The sequence below is a fragment of the Schistocerca piceifrons genome, chromosome 2 (assembly GCF_021461385.2).
Source record: "Schistocerca piceifrons isolate TAMUIC-IGC-003096 chromosome 2, iqSchPice1.1, whole genome shotgun sequence".
Lineage (NCBI taxonomy): Eukaryota > Metazoa > Arthropoda > Insecta > Orthoptera > Acrididae > Schistocerca > Schistocerca piceifrons.
In genome coordinates, this window is record NC_060139.1 from 144,391,038 (window position 1) to 144,411,806 (window position 20,769).

A 20,769-nucleotide genomic window follows, 5' to 3' on the forward strand; every position below is an offset into this window, starting at 1 on the left:
AGAACGCTTTTGACAATGTTGACTGGAATTCTGTCTTTGAAATTATGGAGGTAGCAAGGGTAAAATACAGGGAGCGAAAGGCTATTTACAATTTGTACAGAAAGCAGATTGCAGTTTTAAGAATCGAAGGGCATGAATGGGAAGCAGTGATTGAGAAGGCTGTGAGACAGGGTTGTAGCTTATCCCGATGTTATTCGATCTATACTGTGAGCAAGCAGTAAAGGACGCCAAAGAAATATTTGAAATAAAAATTAAAGTTCAGCAAGAAGAAATAAAATCTTTGACGATTGCCGATGGCATTATAATTCCATCAGAGACAGCAGAGAACGTGGGAAGAGCACGTGAACGAAATGGACAGTGCCTTTAAAGGAAAATATAGGATGACCGTCAACAAAATATCATCAAGGATAATGGTACGTAGTCAAATTAAATCTGGTGATGCTGAGGGAATTAGATTAGTTTGGACGTGATAGAATAGCGTGGAGAGCTGCAACAAACCAGGCATCGGACTGAAGACCACAATAACAACAAAGAGCGAGATGCTTGACGTCGTACGACTACTCCTTGCAAGATTCAGTTTAATAAGATTCAGGTGTAGCGGATAAGGAAGCTCGAAGGGAATCACTTTCTGAAACATTTTGTCACTGCAGTAAACAGCAGAAGCTTGGTGCTCATTGATTAATGTCCAATGATTGGCTTCTCATGTCTCTAAGTATTTTCAGTTTATTCCCCGCATTTTTCATGACAGTCAGACTTTTTCCTGTTGCAGCCATAGTGCGGAAATGAACACGAAACGAAATTCTGCATTTATAAAGTGAAATGTTGACCAGCACTGTTCTTCCCCAAAACTCTTTGCATACTGTCACTTCATAATATTGATTCCCGGTGGAATGCGTTCGAATCCACGGGTCACCTAGATAAATTACTGCTGCTTCATTTCTCCTATGAAATCTATCGTAGTAAGGTCTTTTTGCAAGACTTTCTTTCAACAGCACGTTATAACTTTCTATCCTTTGTCAATAAATAGATGAAACAGTTTTGTCTCAGTATCTTTGTCGGTTTGGAATTCCATTTCAGTAAATGGTCAGCTGCGGAAAGTGTTTTAGGGAGGAATAAGTCCTACATTAATTTCCGTCGTAAGGTGTCTGGCATTTCTGTAGCTACCGCTAACAATGCAATTGTTGGCGTGGAATGCGTAGCTCATATGCAAGTTCTAATGCGGCTAATCTGGATGTCTTCTACTTCCAAAATTGACTTCCCGTTGCCGCTGCAGAATAACTTGCTTCCACAGTCGATTTTAGGTCTTAATAAACCCGCTGTATGTTAGTAGTACAATATTATCATCCACTCCCCATCATACTCTTGCAACCGAGCGCCACTCTTAGAGACAAGACTGGACCTTCTCTATGAGATATGCATTATGCCCCACCCATGAGACTCTTGTATCTATTATCATTCCTATAAATTTACTTTTCCGCTTCACCGGGAAAATCTGCGTATTTATTCTCAAATGTGTTATCGCCTGTGGATTCATTCTCCGCCCAAAATTAACAATAGTCAGCATAATAATATGCTAAGTCTTTAGATTCCAACCACGTTTCTAACTGAGAAATTCCTGAGTTTATTCAAGGCTAGTAGCAGAAGTATGTGTGAATATATCATCACCGTACTGAAGCACTTGAATTGCTCTTGGAAACTTGGTTCTAGTGTCTACCGTTTGAAAATTAAACGGAGTAGGGCTTAATGTCAAACCCTGTGACATTTCTACGGCTTGCAGTTTTAGTTTTTAGGTGGAGAAAGACATTCCTTCTAATCAAAAAATTACTTACACAAAAAACGATGTTGTAGGGAAATCCAGTCTCATTCTTTTCCTTAATAAAGGGACAATAACAACATCGTATTCCCCTTCAGTATCCATAAACACGGATGCTCTCTCTTCTCAAATGATCTTTGCATGTCCAACGTGAGTTGTGACAAAGTATCTAATGTGGAACTATCTTAAGCATTAACATGAAGATAAACTTTCCATTCTAACTACTTGGTATAGTCTTTTAACTTTATACCCCTAGAGGTACATTTGTTTGTTGCAGATATTTATAGATATTATCTTTTTTTTATGAGTGCTATTACTTTTACCCTGCTCACATGTTTTTACAAATAATGGCAAAAAATCGGAACTAGTTGCTGTGCAGTTTATTCTTCTAGCTGCTCTCTGACTGCAAGACCATGAGTATCTATTTCGAAAGCTGTTTATACGATGCGATGGGAAACCAGCCAAACACTTTCCCTAATTTAATGTATAATCATGATCCATTCAGTGAATACTGATTGTCCTTTAATTTGCCTGATCATATTATACGCAGCAGTTTTCCTAATCGGTGACTTTTTGTCCTGAGCTTGAAACTTTCTCGAATTACTTGCGTAGCTCAACCAAACAATGACGATATATCACTTGACAGCCAGTTGGCTGATTACTTTCCTTGCTCCCGTCTATTGCCTTAATTGTGATCCATCGCGTTAATTACACCCCATTCCCTAAATTACAGTCCACTCTCTTAATTGTGCCATACATGGTTAATGAGGATGTAGAAGTTGAAGTACTGAACAAACAAAACGACGTCGCTACTCTATTTACAGCGACCAACGGCTTTTCTGAGTGGACAATGTTCAACGCATGGCTTTCATTGTTGTTGGAAAAATGTGTCGTATATTTCACTAGATAATATCCATTTCGCTAATTACTGAATGAGATGTCTTACTTGTCGTAATTTTCACTGTTCTACGATGTGTACCGACGCAAAACGTACATAACTACCGTTTTTCCTTGCGACAGCTAACACAAATGTATTTCAGAATTCTAAACTTCTTGACAAATTAAACGTGTATGTCTGAGAGGGGTACAAAAGCAGAACCTTTAAGTTTCAGGACAAATGCTCTACCGATTGAGCTAATGAGGTACAACTTAGAACGCATAATGGAGTCGAATCCCAAAAAAATGGCCAGCCGCTGAGGCCGAGCGGTTCTAGGCGCTTCAGTCTTGAACTGCGCGACCGCTACGGTCGCAGGTTCGAATCCTACCTCGGGCATGGATGTGTGTGATGTCCTTAGGTTAGATAGGTTTAAGTAGTTCTAAGTTATAGGGGACTGATGAACTCAGATGTTAAGTACCATAGTGCTGAGAGCCATTTGATCAACTTTAAACCCAAAACATGTCCAGAACCCCGAAAAATGATTTGGGCATTTGGAATGGTGGTTTGGGTAGCGGAAGGATTGGTGCATTTCCCCCCAAAAGGACAGGTCTTTACCTTCGATACCCGTCGAATTACGTCAGTTCACAGGCGACCTACGTCGAGAACCACGCTCAGTTAGTGAACGGATATTTACGTAGTGAAGTGGAGAAAGTCAGTTCTACAAAAGTAAAACGATTGATACAGGTATGCAGAATATATTCATATACTAATGTAGTCTAACTCTCAGGGTTATCATAGTTATATTTTATCTTTTTCGATGCTTGTACAAAACGGCAATGATTTGCCGAACTAGCACACAGGTTCGGATGAAGAATATGAAGAACACGTGAAATTCACTTGGCAACATATATTCAACATCGTTAAACACCCGCTGAATGAGGGGCTGCCTGCATTTTTTCCTTACCTGGAGCAACAACTTTCCGAGAACGTTGGTCGATCGTTGCAGGTACCGGCTGATATGAAAGTCTCTCTTTCCTTATTGTTTGCTAAATTAGGAACAATGTGACAAAAGGCTAACAGGACAGAGGGCCTCTTCCTGCAACAAAACACTGAATGGCTTAATACACACTCGCATCTATTGCTGATGGCAAGTAGCAGGTTGGAAAACGTCTGCCATTGACTAGTAAATGCAGTGCGCGTCCTGCTGGGGAGTTTGTGTCATTGAGGAAGCGGTCGAAACGCAGAAGAACCCAGTCAGTTCGTAAAACTTTAAAACCGCAAGAGTTATCTTACGCTACTCAAATGAGCCTACGCTCAGCTGATCAATTGGATGCTGCAAAAACTGACAATGAGACAATGACAAGTCCATCGAGAGCGCCCAAGTATCGACAGGCCCTTGAGTCGACCGCCACAAGAGAGAAAACTTTGTCCGCCGAAGCCGCACTTTCACTATACGTTGAATACAAATCTACAATGAGTCAGTATCAGGGATTCAGAACGACAAGTAAGGAGAATAACTGTAAGCTGTATCCTTCATACAAGAAACTGACCGAAGCAGAAAAACGTTGCTGTGCACGTAATACTCCTATGACCATCACAGAAAACATGGCTGAAGCCCAGGTCAGGCTTTACTGGATCATACAATCGACCGTATTTTATTATGCTGAGAGAATATCATTCATAATATGGGTCAAACGAATGGTAGCCACATGCAATTCATTTGCAACTGGGGTTGTGACGGAAGTTCTGGACGACCTGAATGCAAACAAACATTTGAGGATGAGCGCGTATCAGATGTAAATGTATTTTTTATATCGATGGTACGCTTATCACTTATTTCTGTGGATCCACAATCAGCGGGAGCAGTCTGATTTAGAAGAATTCTAGACCTTAGTCTCTTCGATTTTGTAGACCATCAATATTTGCATGAAAGCACAGTAACTACGGTCAGTGAGGTACAATGTCTTGAAAAGCAGATAAAGTCACTTCCGTCCCGTAAACTGACGTACTGCCGGGAGAGCTGTGTGCTGACCACATGTCCCTGCATATTCGCATCCAGTGACGCCTGTGGGCTGAGGATAAACGGCGGAGGGTCGGTACCGTTTGGCCTTCATGGCCTGTTCGGGAGGAACTTAGTTTAGTTTTTGTAGATAAAGTCATTCGTTCCCTTTGAAACTATAATGAGTGGAAAAGAAACCACGGTTTCGTACAACATGGCGTTCACAATGATCGATGGCAAAGTATGCAACGCGCTCGTATCCACAAACTCTTTGCATCGATGCTATTTATGTGCAAGTATTAGTAAAGATTTCAGTAACATCAATGATCTTTTACAAAAAGCAGTCAACGAACAGAATCTGAGATTTTGACTATTACCGTTACATGCTTGGAATAGGTTTTTTGAACGCTGTTTGCATTAGTCACACAAATTTGGGTTTAAAGAATGGCGAGCATGCAGTGCACAAGAAACGGAAATGGTAGAAAGATCATTCAGAAGAGGTACAGCTCAAAACTCGGACTTACTGTATATTGATCGAAACCTGGCTACGGAGTACCAATGGTGGAAAAACATCTATTCTCATTACATCATTGGACATAAGTGCATTAAAAGGGCTTCACGTCATCTTACAAGTCATTTCAGGTTGACATGAAATCAACACTAATAAGTACCACAAAAGTACGCTGGCAACTGCGAAAAAATTCGTTAAACTGTATCCACGGTATTATGTTCACTATAGTTCAGAAGCCGTTGATTCGCAGTTCACAAATAACAGCCCACGCTTTGGTACCAATCGATCAGTTACCCGAAGAAGCACAAGAAGCGAGAAACGAGGATATTAAAGTGAAGACTTTTCCAGAAGGTGTTCGGAGAAACAATGGAAGACTTTTTCAATCGGCTTCTGGTAACTTCCCAGTCCATATATTTCCAGTACTAGTAACCTGTCACGAAAACACATGAAACTTTTGTCGGAAAAGACAATACTGTCCCCTACAATTAAAATCACACCACGACCTGCCATAGAAGATTCCGATGTAGATTCTGACTTTGAGGGCTTCGAGAGCGATACTGGTTCGAATTAATAGGTATGAATCCAATCACATCCTTTTTTATGCAGCAGAACATCTTCAACATCAATCAGGTTGCGTTTTAATGTTAAAACCAGTTGTCTTCAATAGCTGCTCTTGTTATTATTATAAGTATTATTTCATCCTAACAATTACTTCTATCGTTGATTATACTATTACGTTTATTAGTTGCATTTAATCACCGACCTTAAAATTTGTTCCATTATATTACTGTATGGCAATTTTGTGGTATTGAAGAAGTGTTATTCTCCAATACATTTACGATGAATATTTTATTATTTTGGTTTAATAAAGAAATCACGTTGTCATTCTGTTTACTGCTGTAATTATTGGCCTTCAAATTCTCTATATACGCTATTACTAATAAATTATGACGGGTTTTCTTGCGTCTCGTTGCTAAATTGGACCCACCATTTCGTAACTTCAAATTCGTAACCACCGACCACAAAAACCACCTTGTGTGGCGTTTTGTCGGTATTAAACGTCTTCTTGGGGTTTCGGCCACATTTTGGGTATTTTGCCGCACTCTGCCCTCACAGTTATAATTCCGGTATTACTTTTCTCCTTTCGTCTAAAACTCAACGAAAGTTCTCCAACGCACCTTGCTGGGCTAGCGCTCCTGGAAGAAAGTCTATCCGTTCTTCCAGGACTGCTAGTCCTGTGACGCATTTGTCTCTGAAAGGTAAAATACCAGGGTTCGAGTCCTCGTCCAGCATACAGTTACGATCTGCCAAGAAATTTCAGATCAGTCCACACTCCGATGCAAAGTAAATATTCATTAAATTCTTCGTTTTTGTGGCGTATTGTTCGTATTTGCTTTACGATCTTGAGGGTATTTTAGTTCTATCGTTGCAACTACACAAGAATGCGTGTTTTATTTCTCCTTTTCTTTCAACCAGATGCGTTTCCTTTTATTGAGGTGAAACGTCATCAGTGGTCTGTAATTAAGTTATTTGCATTTTCATTTGCTTTAAGATCTAAAAACTGTTTCTTAACAATACGTTGGCTTTTACTTACGGTGATTTCCGCTTGATTTCTCGCTTACATCAGGAAATGCCGTCTGCTAACACAACGTTGATGTATTTCCTCTTTAGACACTGGTAGTTGTGGTCTAATGTTTAGTTGCTCTGCAGCACTATGCATTTTTTATGTTTTTCACAGCACACTTTTTCGCACACCACTATTTTCTGTTTATTTTTATACTTTAAATATGTATTATATTTTGTCGAGTTGCCAACATAATCTTATTACTAGTTAGTCTTTGACCTATACTCTTTTTTTCGTTTATTGTATGTGTGTAATTCAACTTAATTATATTGCTGTGTATTTACATACTATGTAAGAGCAGGGACGAATAGTGATGGCGTTTTTTTTTTTTTTTTTTTTTTTTTGTTGGGGGAGTGTGAAACGATGATGAGGGGAGAAAAGTATATAGTATCCTTATACATTTAGAAACGGATTACCAGATTGTGAAATAACTTGTATCCATACATAAAATCAGTACAAGTCATCACAGATGTATCCAAAGTAAGATAAAGAACACAGTAAAATCACATGTGGATGCTAACAAAATATCACTCAGTAATCTTCTCAATTCTACTGTTTGGCAGCTTCGCTTCAGCAGCAGAATGTAAGTTAAAAGAGAACATCAACAGAAGAGACCATTATTGTACAAAGTAAAGTACACCACTGTCTGCCTATGTGTCTTGGTTTACAGTTGTACAGAGGTCTTAACAATGTTTTGTTGGATGGAGCTCGTCTTTAATCACCAGCTTTCGGATATTCTTTCAGGTTATATAGATAACATGCGACTAGATAAATTCTTAACTTATTTTTTAATAAAGGGACCATTCTACGCATTATTAAAACGTTCTTACATAAGTACGACAAGCTCCCTGCCGCCGTTGGATAAGCAGCTGTCAGCAGCAAGTCGTATACTCCTCGCTCACTTATTTGTTACATAGTTTAATTCTTAATTTCTTTGCATGTTTTTGGTACTTGCATTGTTTAATTCATAGATTTCGGGCGTATTATAGTATTTGAGAGTTGTAGCATCGCGTTTTAGTACCTGAATAGTGTAAAATCGCGTAGTCTCCTTCCGCCGCCGAGCAGTGTGTCAGCAGTGCGCAAGTAGCAGCGTTACTGCATTTACTAGGCAATTTTGTATTTCAATAACCGTTTAAATTTTATGTCGATTTGTTTGTGCTCTCTGTAGATTAGTTCAGACGTTCTTTTCACAACACTTTTTAGCATGGAGAGGGACTGCAAATGCTGTGTTTGGATACAGGCTGAGTTGGCATCCCTTCGCTCCCAGCTTCAGACAGTGTTGGCTTCGGTAACACAGCTTTAGGCTGTTGCCAATGGGCAACACTGTGGGGGTCCGGATGGGGCTTTGTCGGGGACGGCCAGCTCGTCCCACGCATCCCCCGAACGGACTACGACTGTGGCTGCCCGGGATACTGCCCACATTGAGGCTGATCCCTCACCTGTGGTAGAGTGGGAGGTCGTCTCGAGGTGTGGCAGGGGGCGAAAGACATTCCGGAGGGCTGAACGGAAGGCCTCTCCAGTTTGTCTGACGAACCGGTTTCAGGCTCTGAATATACTGATCTTCGGCCAGACATGGCTGCTTGTCCCGTTCCAGAGGTTGCCCCCCAGTCTGCAAGATCCGGGCGGTCGCAGAGGGTGGGCTTACTGGTAGTTGGGAGCTCCAACGTCAGGCGCGTAATGGGGCCCCTTAGGCATATGGCAGCAAGAGAGGGAAAGAAAACCAATGTGCACTCTGTGTGCATACCGGGGGGAGTCATTCCAGATGTGGAAAGGGTCCTTCTGGATACCATGAAGGGTACAGGGTGCACCCATCTGCAGGTCGTCGCTCATGTCGGCACCAATGATGTGTGTCGCTATGGATCAGAGGAGATCCTCTCTGGCTTCCGGAGGCTATCTGATTTGGTGAAGACTGCCAGTCTCGCTAGTGGGTTGAAAGCAGAGCTCACCATCTGCAGCATCGTCGACAGGACTGATTGCGGACCTTTGGTACAGAGCCGAGTGGAGGATCTGAATCAGAGGCTGAGACGGTTTTGCGACCGTGTGGGCTGCAGATTCCTCGACTTGCGCCATAGGGTGGCGGGGTTTCGGTTTCCGCTGGATAGGTCAGGAGTCCACTACACGCAGCAAGCAGCTACACGGGTAGCAGAGGTTGTGTGGCGTGGACTGGGCGGTTTTTTAGTTTATATGGCCTCGGGCAAGTACAGAAAGGGCAACAGCCTCAAAGGGTGCGGGGCAAAGTCAGGACATGCGGGGACCAAGCAGCAATCGGTATTGTAATTCTAAACTGTCGAAGCTGCATTGGCCGGCCGGTGTGGCCGTGCGGTTCTAGGCGCGTCAGTCCGGAACCGCGTGACCGCTACGGTTGCAGGTTCGAATCCTGCCTCAGGCATGGATGTATGTGATGTCCCTAGGTTAGTTAGGTTTAAGTAGTTCTAAGTTCTAGGGGACTGATGACCACAGATGTTGAGTCCCATAGTGCTCAGCGCCATTTGAACCATTTGAAGCTGCATTGGTAAAGTAACGGAACTTCAAGCGCTGATAGAAAGCACCGAAGCTGAAATCGTTATAGGTACAGAAAGCTGGCTGAAGCCAGAGATAAATTCTGCTGAAATTTTTACAAAGGCACAGACGGTGTTTAGAAAGGATAGATTGCATGCAACCGCTGGTGGCGTGTTTGTCGCTGTTAGTAGTAGTTTATCCTGTAGTGAAGTAGAAGTGGATAGTTCCTGTGAATTATTATGGGTGGAGGTTACACTTAACAACCGAGCTAGGTTAATAATTGGCTTCTTTTACCGACCTCCCGACTCAGCAGCATTAGTGGCAGAACAACTGAGAGAAAATTTGGAATACATTTCACATAAATTTTCTCAGCATGTTACAGTCTTAGGTGGAGATTTCAATTTACCAGATATAGACTGGGACACTCAGATGTTTAGGACGGGTGGTAGGGACAGAGCATCGAGTGACATTATACTGAGCGCACTATCCGAAAATTACCTCGAGCAATTAAACAGAGAACCGACTCGTGGAGATAATATCTTGGACCTACTGATAACAAACAGACCCGAAATTTTCGACTCTGTAAGTGCAGAACAGGGAATCAGTGATCATAAGGCCGTTGCAGCATCCCTGAATATGGAAGTTAATAGGAATATAAAAAAAAGGGAGGAAGGTTTATCTGTTTAGCAAGAGTAATGGAAGGCAGATTTCAGACTACCTAACAGATCAAAACGAAAATTTCTGTTCCGACACTGACAATGTTGAGTGTTTATGGAAAAAGTTTAAGGCAATCGTAAAATGAGTTTTAGACGGTACGTGCCGAGTAAAACTGTGCGGGACAGGAAAAACCCACCGTGGTTCAACAACAAAGTTAGGAAACTACTGCGAAAGCAAAGAGAGCTTCACTCCAAGTTTAAACGCAGCCAAAACCTCTCAGACAAACAGAAGCTAAACGTTGTCAAAGTTAGCGTAAGGAGGGCTATGAGTGAAGCGTTCAGTGAATTCGAAAGTAAAATTCTATGTACCGACTTGACAGAAAATCCTAGGAAGTTCTGGTCTTACGTTAAGTCAGTAAGTGGCTCGAAACAGCATATCCAGACACTCCGGGATGATGATGGCATTGAAACAGAGGATGACACGCGTAAAGCTGAAATACTAAACACCTTTTTCCAAAGCTGTTTCACAGAGGGTGACCGCACTGCAGTTCCTTCTCTAAATCCTCGCGCAAACGAAAAAATGGCTGACATCGAAATAAGTGTCCAAGAAATAGAAAAGCAACGGGAATCACTCAACAGAGGAAAGTCCACTGGACCTGACGGGATACCGATTCGATTCTACACAGAGTACGCGAAAGAACTTGCCCCCTTTCTAACAGCCGTGTACCGCAAGTCTCTAGAGGAACGTATGGTTGCAAATAATTGGAAAAGAGCACAGGTAGTCCCAGTCTTCAAGAAGGGTCGTCGAGCAGATGCGCAAAACTATAGACCTATATCTCTGACGTCGATCTGTTGTAGAATTTAACATGTTTTTTGCTCGAGTATCATGTCCTTTTTGGAAACCCAGAATCTACTCTGTAGGAATCAACATGGATTCCGGAAACAGCGATCGTGTGAGACCCAACTCGCTTTGTTTGTTCATGAGACCCAGAAAGTATTAGATGTGGGCTCCCATGTGGATGCTATTTTCCTTGACTTCCGGAAGGTGTTCGATACAGTTCCGCACTGTCGCCTGATAAACAAAGTAAGAGCCTACGGAATATCAGACCAGCTGTGTGGCTGGATAGAAGAGTTTTTAGTAAACAGAACACAGCATGTTGCTATCAATGGAGAGACGTCTACAGACGTTAAAGTAACCTCTGGCGTGCCACAGGGGAGTGTTAAGGGACCATTGCTTTTCACAATATACATAAATGACCTATTAGATAGTGTCGGAAGTTCCATGCGGCTTTTCGCGGATGATGCTGTAGTATACAGAGAAGTTGCAGCATTAGAAAATTGCAGCGAAATGCAGGAACATCTGCAGCGGATAGGCATTTAGTGCAGGGAGTGGCAACTGACCCTTAACATAGACAAATGTAATGTATTGCGAATACATAGAAAGAAGGATCCTTTATTGTATATGATTATATGATAGCGGAACAAACACTGGTAGCAGTTACTTCTGTAAAATATCTGGGAGTATGCGTGCGGAATGATTTGAAGTGGAATGATCACATAAAATTAATTGTTGGTAAGGCGGGTACCAGGTTGAGATTCATTGGGAGAGTCGTTAGAAAATGTAGTCCATAAACAAAGGAGGTGGCTTACAAAACACTCGTTCGACATATAATTGAGTATTGCTCATCAGTGTGGGATCCGTACCAAATCGGGTTGACGGAGGAGATAGAGAAGATCCAAAGAAGAGCGGCGCGTTTCGTCACAGGGTTATTTGGTAACTGTGATAGCGTCACGGAGATGTTTAGCAAACTCAAGTGGCAAGAGGGGCGCTCTGCATCGCGGTGTAGCTTGCTCGCCAGGTTTCGAGAGGGTGCGTTTCTGAATGAGGTATCGAGTATATTGCTTCCCCCTACTTATACCTCCCGAGGAGATCACGAATGTAAAATTAGAGAGATTCGAGCGCACGGAGGCTCTCAGACAGTCGTTCTTCCCGCGAGCCATACGCGACTGGAACAGAAAAGGGAGATAATGACAGTAGCACGTAACGTGCTCTCCGCCACACACTGCTGGATGGCTTGCGGAGTATAAATGTAGATGTAGATGTAGATTTGAGTCTATTAGATTTAATGGAGGAATCAGTTACGGTTCAATACGATTTGTATGCGGCATCTGCCGCAGTTCAATTATGTCAGTAACCGATAAGTTGTTTCTCTCTGTAACTTAAAAAATAATAATAGAAAGGAATACTTATTTTGGAAGGAAAGTAATAAGCAAAATGAGCATTTAGTTAAGTAGATAAACGTAAGAAACGTTACTCTTTCTGCAGTTTTGTTTTAAATTTTCTTACTACAGTAATTCGCTTTCGTCGTCTCCCTTCATTAAATTATTCTCAATGCTGAGTTACAAGTCATTGAACATACTGGCCGTGAAGTCAACTGAGCAATGGTAAATGGCCCAGAGAAACACACCGTTGGGTGGCTTGTGGAGTACAAATGTAGATGTAGATATAGGACACCCAATGCAAGAAGGCAAATCTACATGTGCAGTAGTCTGAGCCATGTTTCAGCTTATAGGATCTTTATGTGACTCACTCCACTATTTTTGAATATAGCACTGGCAACAAGTTACAGAAAAATTATGTTGTGTTTAAAAAATTGTGCAAAGTCGCTATAACTCTCTGGAAAATACTATGTTCAAAATTCTGTGGAAACAGTAACTTTCTTACACTTGCCCGTGTAATTAAATACTCTTTACACCTAAGTTACAGAGGAAGACACTTTATCTGAAATGTCTATTACAATGAAGGTAGAAAAGCTGAAATGGTTTCATTTAGCAGTATGTGCATACCAGTCCGACACATTAGTGGGCACACACAAAAAAGAAATCACATATTGCACCGCTTTTAGATCATTACGACTAAAATAACAGTGACATTTTATTGTTTTTTTTTTATTTTTTTTTTTATCTTTTTGACGCGCCACGTTCAGGATTTGCTATTTACTCGAACAGATATTTGCTTCTGGCAGACGCTACACAGTCAGAATTAAACGCTAGAGTTCTCTAACCTCCCCACCTGTGCCCAACCACTTGCTGAGCTGTGGAGTGTCTCGCTGTTTCAGCGTGGCTGGGCGCTCTGAGCACGTCGTCGTGGCTGCTGGCAGCGCCCCTGGCGGTCTCTCTGTGCAGGCGCAAGTGGACGCGGCTGACCGCCATGTTGGCCGGGCTCGTCATGGCGCTGGCCTGCCTCTTCGCGTCCTTTGCCACGCAGCTGCACCAGCTGCTGCTCAGGTATGTCCCCACCTCCTAGCAAGCTCTTAGTACTTTAACTTCATTCAATTTGTAAAGAGGACTTTTTCTCTGCTACCATGGCACAGGCATACTTAACCCTCTAGCGGTATGGTGAAGTATCCTGACTTAAACGGTAAGGTGTGGTTGGATCAGACCCCACCCTCCAAATATCGATTTTTCAGGGTAAAATAAAAAATGAACAATTGGAAAAAGTTTTATTATCAATTAAACACATATAATATTTGTTATAACACTTTTTTTATTATTTCTATAGTTAATAAGTAAGAATATAAAGTACTTTGGAAAAAATAGGAACTTGATTGCAAAAAAATACCTTAATAGAAATATTCTGTACAAAACATTTGAAAACATAGTAAAAATCAATAGATTCAGTCATCAACTAGGAACTTGAGTGCTTTAGAATTTCTAAAGATAGGAACTAAATGAGAAACATCTCTTACTACTTGTAGAAAATAATTATGGTGTCAGCATAAAGTTCTCAATAATAAATGTCTTTGTACATATAATGTAATAGATGGTTTCTGAACAGTTTTCTGCATCGATATTGTCGACATCCTCTGGCTCAGCCTCCTGTTGGAGAAACTCGTTGTATATCTCCTCAGGAGTTCTAAGGAGTTGATGCGCCATTTTAGTAAGATACTAGAAGAGAAAACAAAAGTTAGATGTAATATAAACATCAAAATGGGGTTGAATCCTCCCCACAAAAGAAACTAATAAGTGTGACGTAAGCAGTAAGGTGAGGTCGGATCCAACCCGAGCGCGGGTAATGTGGGTTTCGGATAGAGAGGGTAGCTGCAGGTCACTCACCAGACTGACGTGGCCTCCTCGGCGTTCTCGGGACGACTGGCTGGTAGATTAGCTGGGACCACAGCGCCCTCAGAAAAGGGAGTGGGGAGTTATAAACGAAACAGACTCGCTGGGCTCGGATCCAACCCCAACCTTACCGTTAGAGTGTTAAATGTTACGCTGTCTCATCTCTAACTCTGACCAAATCAGCTATGATTTCACCTCCGCCTAAGGGAGTTACTGGACGGAAGTGCAGCGATGGGTCACCGGGACTAGTTAGTTATCCACCAGGCAGCCGACGTGTGGGGTGCCATAACATTTCAAGATTACAAAGCTCCTCTAGCCAGCAATGTCTCACTTTTAACTTACAGTTGTTCATTCTGTTTTAATGACACCAAGTTGTGGCCAGAGGACTGAACAGATCACATTTCTCTACTTCTCACAAAGAAATACACTTGGCGATACTATTCATCTACACTACTGGCCATTAAAATTGCTACACGACGAAGGTGACGTGCTACAGACGCGAAATTTAACCGACAGGAAGAAGATGCTGTGATATGCAAATGATCAGTTTTTCAGAGCATTCACACAAGGTTGGCGCCGGTGGCGACACCTACAACGTGTTGGCATGAGGAAAGTTTCCAACCGATTTCTCATACACAAACAACAGTTGACCAGCGCTGCCTGGTGAAACGTTGTTGTGACGCCTCGTGTAAGGAGGAGAAATGCGTACCATCACGTTTCCGACTTTGATAAAGGTCGGATTGTAGTCCGTGGCGATTGCGGTTTATCGTATCGCGACATTGCTGCTCGCGTTCGTCGAGATCCAATGACTGTTAGCAGAATATGGAATCAGTGGATTCAGGAGGGTAATACGGAACGCCTTGCTGGATCCCAACGGCCTCGTATCACTAGCAGTCGAGATGACATGCATCTTATCCGCATGGCTGTAACGGATCGTGCAGCCACGTCCCGATCCCTGAGTCAACAGATGAGGACGTTTGCAATACAATAACCATCTGCACGAACAGTTCGACGACGTTTGCAGCAGCATGGACTATCAGCTCGGAGACTATGGTTGCGGTTACCCTTGACGCTGCATCGCGAACAGGAGCGAATGCGATGGTGTACTCAACGACGAACCTGGGTGCACGAATGCCAAAACGTCATTTTTTCGGATGAATCCAGGTTCTGTTTACAGCATCAAGATGGTCGCATCGCATCCGTGTTCGACGACATCGCGGTGAACGCACATTGAAAGCGTGTGTTCATCATCGCAATACTGGAGTATCACCCGGCGTGATGGTATGGGGTGCCAATGGTTACACGTCTCGGTCACCTCTTGTTCGCATTGACGGCACTTTGAACAGTGGACGTTACGTTTCAGATATGTTACGACCAGTGGCTCTACACTTCAATCGATCCCTTCAAAACCCTACTTATCAGCAGGATAATGCACGACCGCATGTTGCAGGTCCTGTACGGGAGTTTCTGGATACAGAAAATTTTCAACTGCTGCCCTGGCCAGCACATTCTCCAGATCTCTCACCAATTGGAAATTTTCTGTATGCAGAAAGTTCCGTACAGGACCTGCAACTTGCGGTCGTGCATTATCCTGCTGAAATGTAGGGTTTGTAAGGGATCGATTGAAGTGTAGAGCCACTGGTCTTAACACATCTGAAATGTAACGTCCACTGTTCAAAGTGCCGTCAATGCAAACAAGAGGTGACCGAGACGTGTAATCAATGGCACCCCATAACATCACGCCGGGTGATACGCCAGTATGGCGATGACGAATACACGATTTCAATGTGCGTTCACCGCGATGTCGCCAAACACGGATGCGACCATCATGATGCTGGAAAGAGAACTTGGATTCATCCGAAAAAATGACGTTTTGGCATTCGTGCACCTAGGTTCGTCGTTGAGTACACCATCGCAGGCGCTCCTGTTTCCGATGCAGCGTCAAGGGGAATCGCAGCCACGGTCTTCGAGCTGATAGCCCATGCTGCTGCAAACGTCGTCGAAGTGTTCGTGCAGATGGTTGCTGTCTTGCAAACGTCCCCATCTGTTGACTTATGGATCGAGACGTGGCTCCACGATCCGTTACAGCCTTGCGGATAAGATGCCTGTCATCTCGACTGCTAGTGTTACGAAGCCGTCGGGATCCAGCACGGCGTTCCGTATTACCCTCCTGAACCCACCGATTCATATTCTGCTAACAGTCATTGGATCTCGACCAACGCGAGCAGCAATGTCGCGATACGATAAACCGCAATCGTGATAGGCTACAATCCGACCTTTATCAATGTCGGAAACGTGATGGTACGCATTTCTTCTCCTTACACTAGGCATCACAACAACGTTTGACCAGGCAACGCCGGTCAAGTGCTGTTTGTGTATGAGAAATCGGTAGGAAACTTTCCTCATGTCAGCACGTTGTAGATGCGTCACCGGCGCCTATCTTGTGTGAATGCTCTGAAAAGCTAATCATTTGCATATCTCAGCATCTTCTTCCTGTCGGTTAAATTTCGCGTCTGTAGCACGTCATCTTCGTGGTGTAGTAATTTTTATGGTCTGTAGTGTAATACTTGTCGACCAGTTGATGTCGAGGACTTGTCTTACAGTCTGGAGCACACTGTTCTTCAGAATATCTAGTGAAGTACCTGGTGACGTCGCGTTGCTGTGTTGCAGCTACGGCGTTCTGCTGGGCATGTCTAGCGGCCTGGTGCGAGAGACGGCGTCGCTGACGCTGGGCCACTACTTCAGGCGGCGCCGCGAGTTCGTCGAGATGGTGGTGCAGGCGGGCGCCGGCGTCGGCATCGCGCTCTTCTCCGTGCTCTACCGCGAGGCCGTCGGGTGAGTCGCTCTGTGCACAACGTGCCGCGTCTAAGCCTCTGACGTCATGGAGAGGTTTGCAGCAATTTTGTTTGTTTTGCTCTCATCTACACCATATCAATGGCCAATAAACATCACAGTATGAATCTCACTATTTTGTTATAGATTTTCAATTATTGCCTTTGTAGTAACGTTTGGTACTCCTAAATCTATACACTGAGATGACAAAACTCATTGGATACCTCCTAATATCGTGTCGGACATTCCTTTTGCCGGCGCGTTGTACAACCTCGACCTGGCATGGACTCAACAAGTTGTTGGAAGTGCCCTATATAAATATTGAGGCATGCTGCCTCTGTAGTCATCAAAATTGCGAAAGTGTTGCCGGTACAGTATTGTGTGCACGAATTGACCTCTCGATTACGCACCATAAATCTTCAATGGGATGTGTGGAGCGAGAAAAAATGGTTCAAATGGCTCTAAGCACTATTGGACTTAACATCTGAGGTCATCAGTCCCCTACAATTAGAACCACTTAAACCTAACTAACCTAAGGACATCACACACATCCATGCCCGAGGCAGGATTCGAACCTGCGACCGAAGCAGCAGCGCGGTTTCCGACTGAAGCGCCTGGAACCGCTCGGCCACAGTGGCTGGCTGTGTGGAGCGATCTGGGTAGCCAAACTATTCGCTCGAACTGTCCAGAGTATTTTTCGAACGAACCGCAAACAACTGCGGCCCGGTGGCATGGAGCATTGTCATCCATAAAAATTCCATCGTTGTTTGGGAACATGAGGTCAATGAATGGCTGAAAATGGTCTCCAAGTAGCCGAACATAACCATAGTCAGCCAATGATCGGTTCAGTCTGACCGTAGTGCCCTGTCCATTCCATGTAAACAGAGCGCACAACATTATGGAGCCACCACCAGCTTACAAAATGCCTTCTTGACAACTTACGTCCGTCTTCGTTGATCCATTATGGATCGTGGGACGACGGCTGGCATGAACTTCTTGATGCAATAGTTTACCAACAGCCAGGCGACACAGACTCAAGCCACCAAGAGCTGCTGCGGGACGATTGATTCACGAATCCAGTTATATGGCTCCTTCCGTGTATAACGATTTTACGACTATGACGAGTGGGGCCTGAAGATGGCATCAATGTAATACCGAAACTGGTAGCACATAGAAATTCATAAAATAAAATAAATTTCTACAATACATACGGCTGTTGGTAAACTATTGCATCAAGAAACTTACGTCCGTGGCTTCGTGGGGTCTGCGCTGCACTCGAACCCCACCATCAGCTCTTACCAACTGAAAAAAGCTTTTGACACTACCACACAAGTGGCTCGTAGTGAAATTGCGTGCTTACGAAATATCGTCTCATTTATGTGACTGGATCCGTGATTTCCTGTCACAGAGGTCACAGTTCGTAGTAATTGACGGAAAATCGTAGAGTAAAACAGAAGTAATTTCTGGCGTACTCTAAGGTAATGTTATAGGCCCTTTGCTGTTCCTCATCTATATAAACGATTTGGGGGACAATTTGAGCAGCCGTCTTCGGTCGTTTGCAGATGACGCTGTCGTTTATCGACTAATAAAGTCATCAGAAGATCAAAGCAAACTGCAAACCGATTTAGAAAAGATATCTGACTGGTGCGAAAAGTGGCAGTTGACCCTAAATAACAAAAAGTGGGAGGTCATCCACATGGGCGCTAAAAGGAACTCGTTAAACTTCGGTTACACGATAAATCAGTCTAATCTAAAACCCGTAAATTCAACTAAATACCTAGGTATTACAGTTACGAACAACTGAAATTGGAAGGAACACATAGAAAATAATGTGGGGAAGGCTAACCGAAGACTGCGTTTTTTTGGCAGGACACTTAGAAAATGTAACAGACTTACTAAGGAGACTGCCTACACTACGCTTGTCCGTCCTCTTTTAGAATATTGCTGTGCGGTGTGGGATCCTTACCAGATAGGATTGACGGAGTACATCGAAAAAGTTTAAAGAAAGGCAGCACGTTTCGTATTATCGCGAAATATGGGAGAGAGTGTCACAGAAATGATACAGGATTTGGACTGGAAATCATTACAAGAAAGGCTTTTTCGTTGCGACGGAATCTTCTCACGAAATTCCAATCACCAACTTTCTCCTCCGAATGCGAAAATATTTTGTTGACACCGACCTACATAGGGATGAACGATCACCACCATAAAATAAAGGAAATCATAGCTCGTACGGAAGGATATAGGTGTTCATTTTTTCCGCGCGCTATACGAGATTGGAATAATAGAGAATTGTGAAGGTGGTTCGATGAACCCTCTGTCAGGCACTTAAATGTGAATTGCAGAGTATGCATGTAGATGTAGATGTAGGTGTAGATGTAGAAATAGGGACTCATCCCGTGTAGGGTCGGACCGATATGGTCACGAAGGTAGGAAAGGTGTTATAGGCCATGCCGTGCAATTAACAAAGACTCTCGCGCCTGTGGTCGGCTGCCATAGCCCATTAACTTCAAATTTCGCCACCCGGTCTTGGATACCTTCGTCGTACGTCCTAAATTGATTTCTGCGGTTATTTGACGTAGTTTTGCTAGTTTGGTGGTACTGACAACTCTACGCGAACGCCGTTGTTCTCGGTCGTTAACCGAATGCCATCGGTCACCGCGTTGTCATTAGTGAGAGGTAATGCCTGGAACTTGGTATTCTCTAAATTCTCTTGACACTGTGAACCTCATAATACTGAATTCCCTAACGATTTCCGAAACTGATTGCCCCATGCCTCTAGCTCCAACTAACATTCCGCGTTCAGTTAATACCGTCGAGCGGCCATAATCAAGTCGCAAACCTTTCCACGTGAATCACCTGAATACAGATAGCTGCTCCACCAATGCACTGCCCTTTTGAACCATGTGTACGCGATACTACCACCGTCTGTACATGGGCAGATCGCTATCCCATGACTTTTTTCGCCTCATTGTAGTTGATAATTTAAAATTATTACTTTTCTTTATTTCAGTTTACTTTGATCTTCTTCTCGATACTGCTGTATGTCCGTATTTCTCCCTTCTGAATCTCGTTCGCTTCAGATTACAGGTGCCACTTTGCTTTTTCCCACTCATTAAAGTAGTAGCACTACCATGTAAATAATGAATAGGAGCCATAGTCGACGGTAAACAATCGGAGACACATGGAGAATTCACACCAAAGGGAAGGCATACATTTAAAATAGCTTCAGTACTGTACTGTATGTGCCGTATTGTAAACACTTGCAGTTACTGTTCTTGTAAACTACTTTCTACGTGGTTAAGTAATATCTATACCTACTTACATTATCTAAGATGCATGCACTCCGTGCTAGTACAGGGATGTGAAAGTCAGTTTTGTTTTACCTATTTAATAAAGTAACATTTAGATTAATGGTATTCCGTGATACGTGTTTGAGCAGAACTAAAGACGTATTTGCATTCACGTCTTCGTAAGGAATACAGACTCAAGAAAGGCAGTCATTCTGGTTAATGCTTCCCCTGTAGCTAAACGACATTTGGTTTCATATTCTTTCTATTGCTTCAGCTAAAGTTATTTGGGCTAGTCAACGTACGAGGGTGAGTCAAATGAAAACCTTAAATTAATAATTACAAATCGAAATTTCGCGCCGTTATCCTGTAAGTTGGTAATCGTGCTACAAACAGCGTGCAGAATGGCCTGTGGGTGGCAGCATAGTGCAGATGCATACATACCGTCGCAGTATCAGTATAAAGACAGCTGCCCCACTTAACGACTTGCACCAGGGAAGAACAGCGTTCTGTTATTCGGTTTTTGCGTGGTGAAGATGTGAAACC

At 43.1% G+C, this 20,769-nt stretch overlaps 1 protein-coding gene across 1 annotated transcript in view; it reads left to right on the forward strand.

Annotated features, from left to right (window-relative positions):
- The window catches only part of LOC124775204 (monocarboxylate transporter 12-like), a 163,890-nt gene that overhangs the window by 92,891 nt on the left and 50,230 nt on the right, over positions 1-20,769 (forward strand). Inside the window, exons 3-4 of the mRNA XM_047250043.1 lie at positions 13,099-13,267; positions 16,772-16,936. Coding sequence (XP_047105999.1) covers positions 13,099-13,267; positions 16,772-16,936 — 334 coding nt within the window. The remainder of the gene's footprint in view (positions 1-13,098; positions 13,268-16,771; positions 16,937-20,769) is intronic.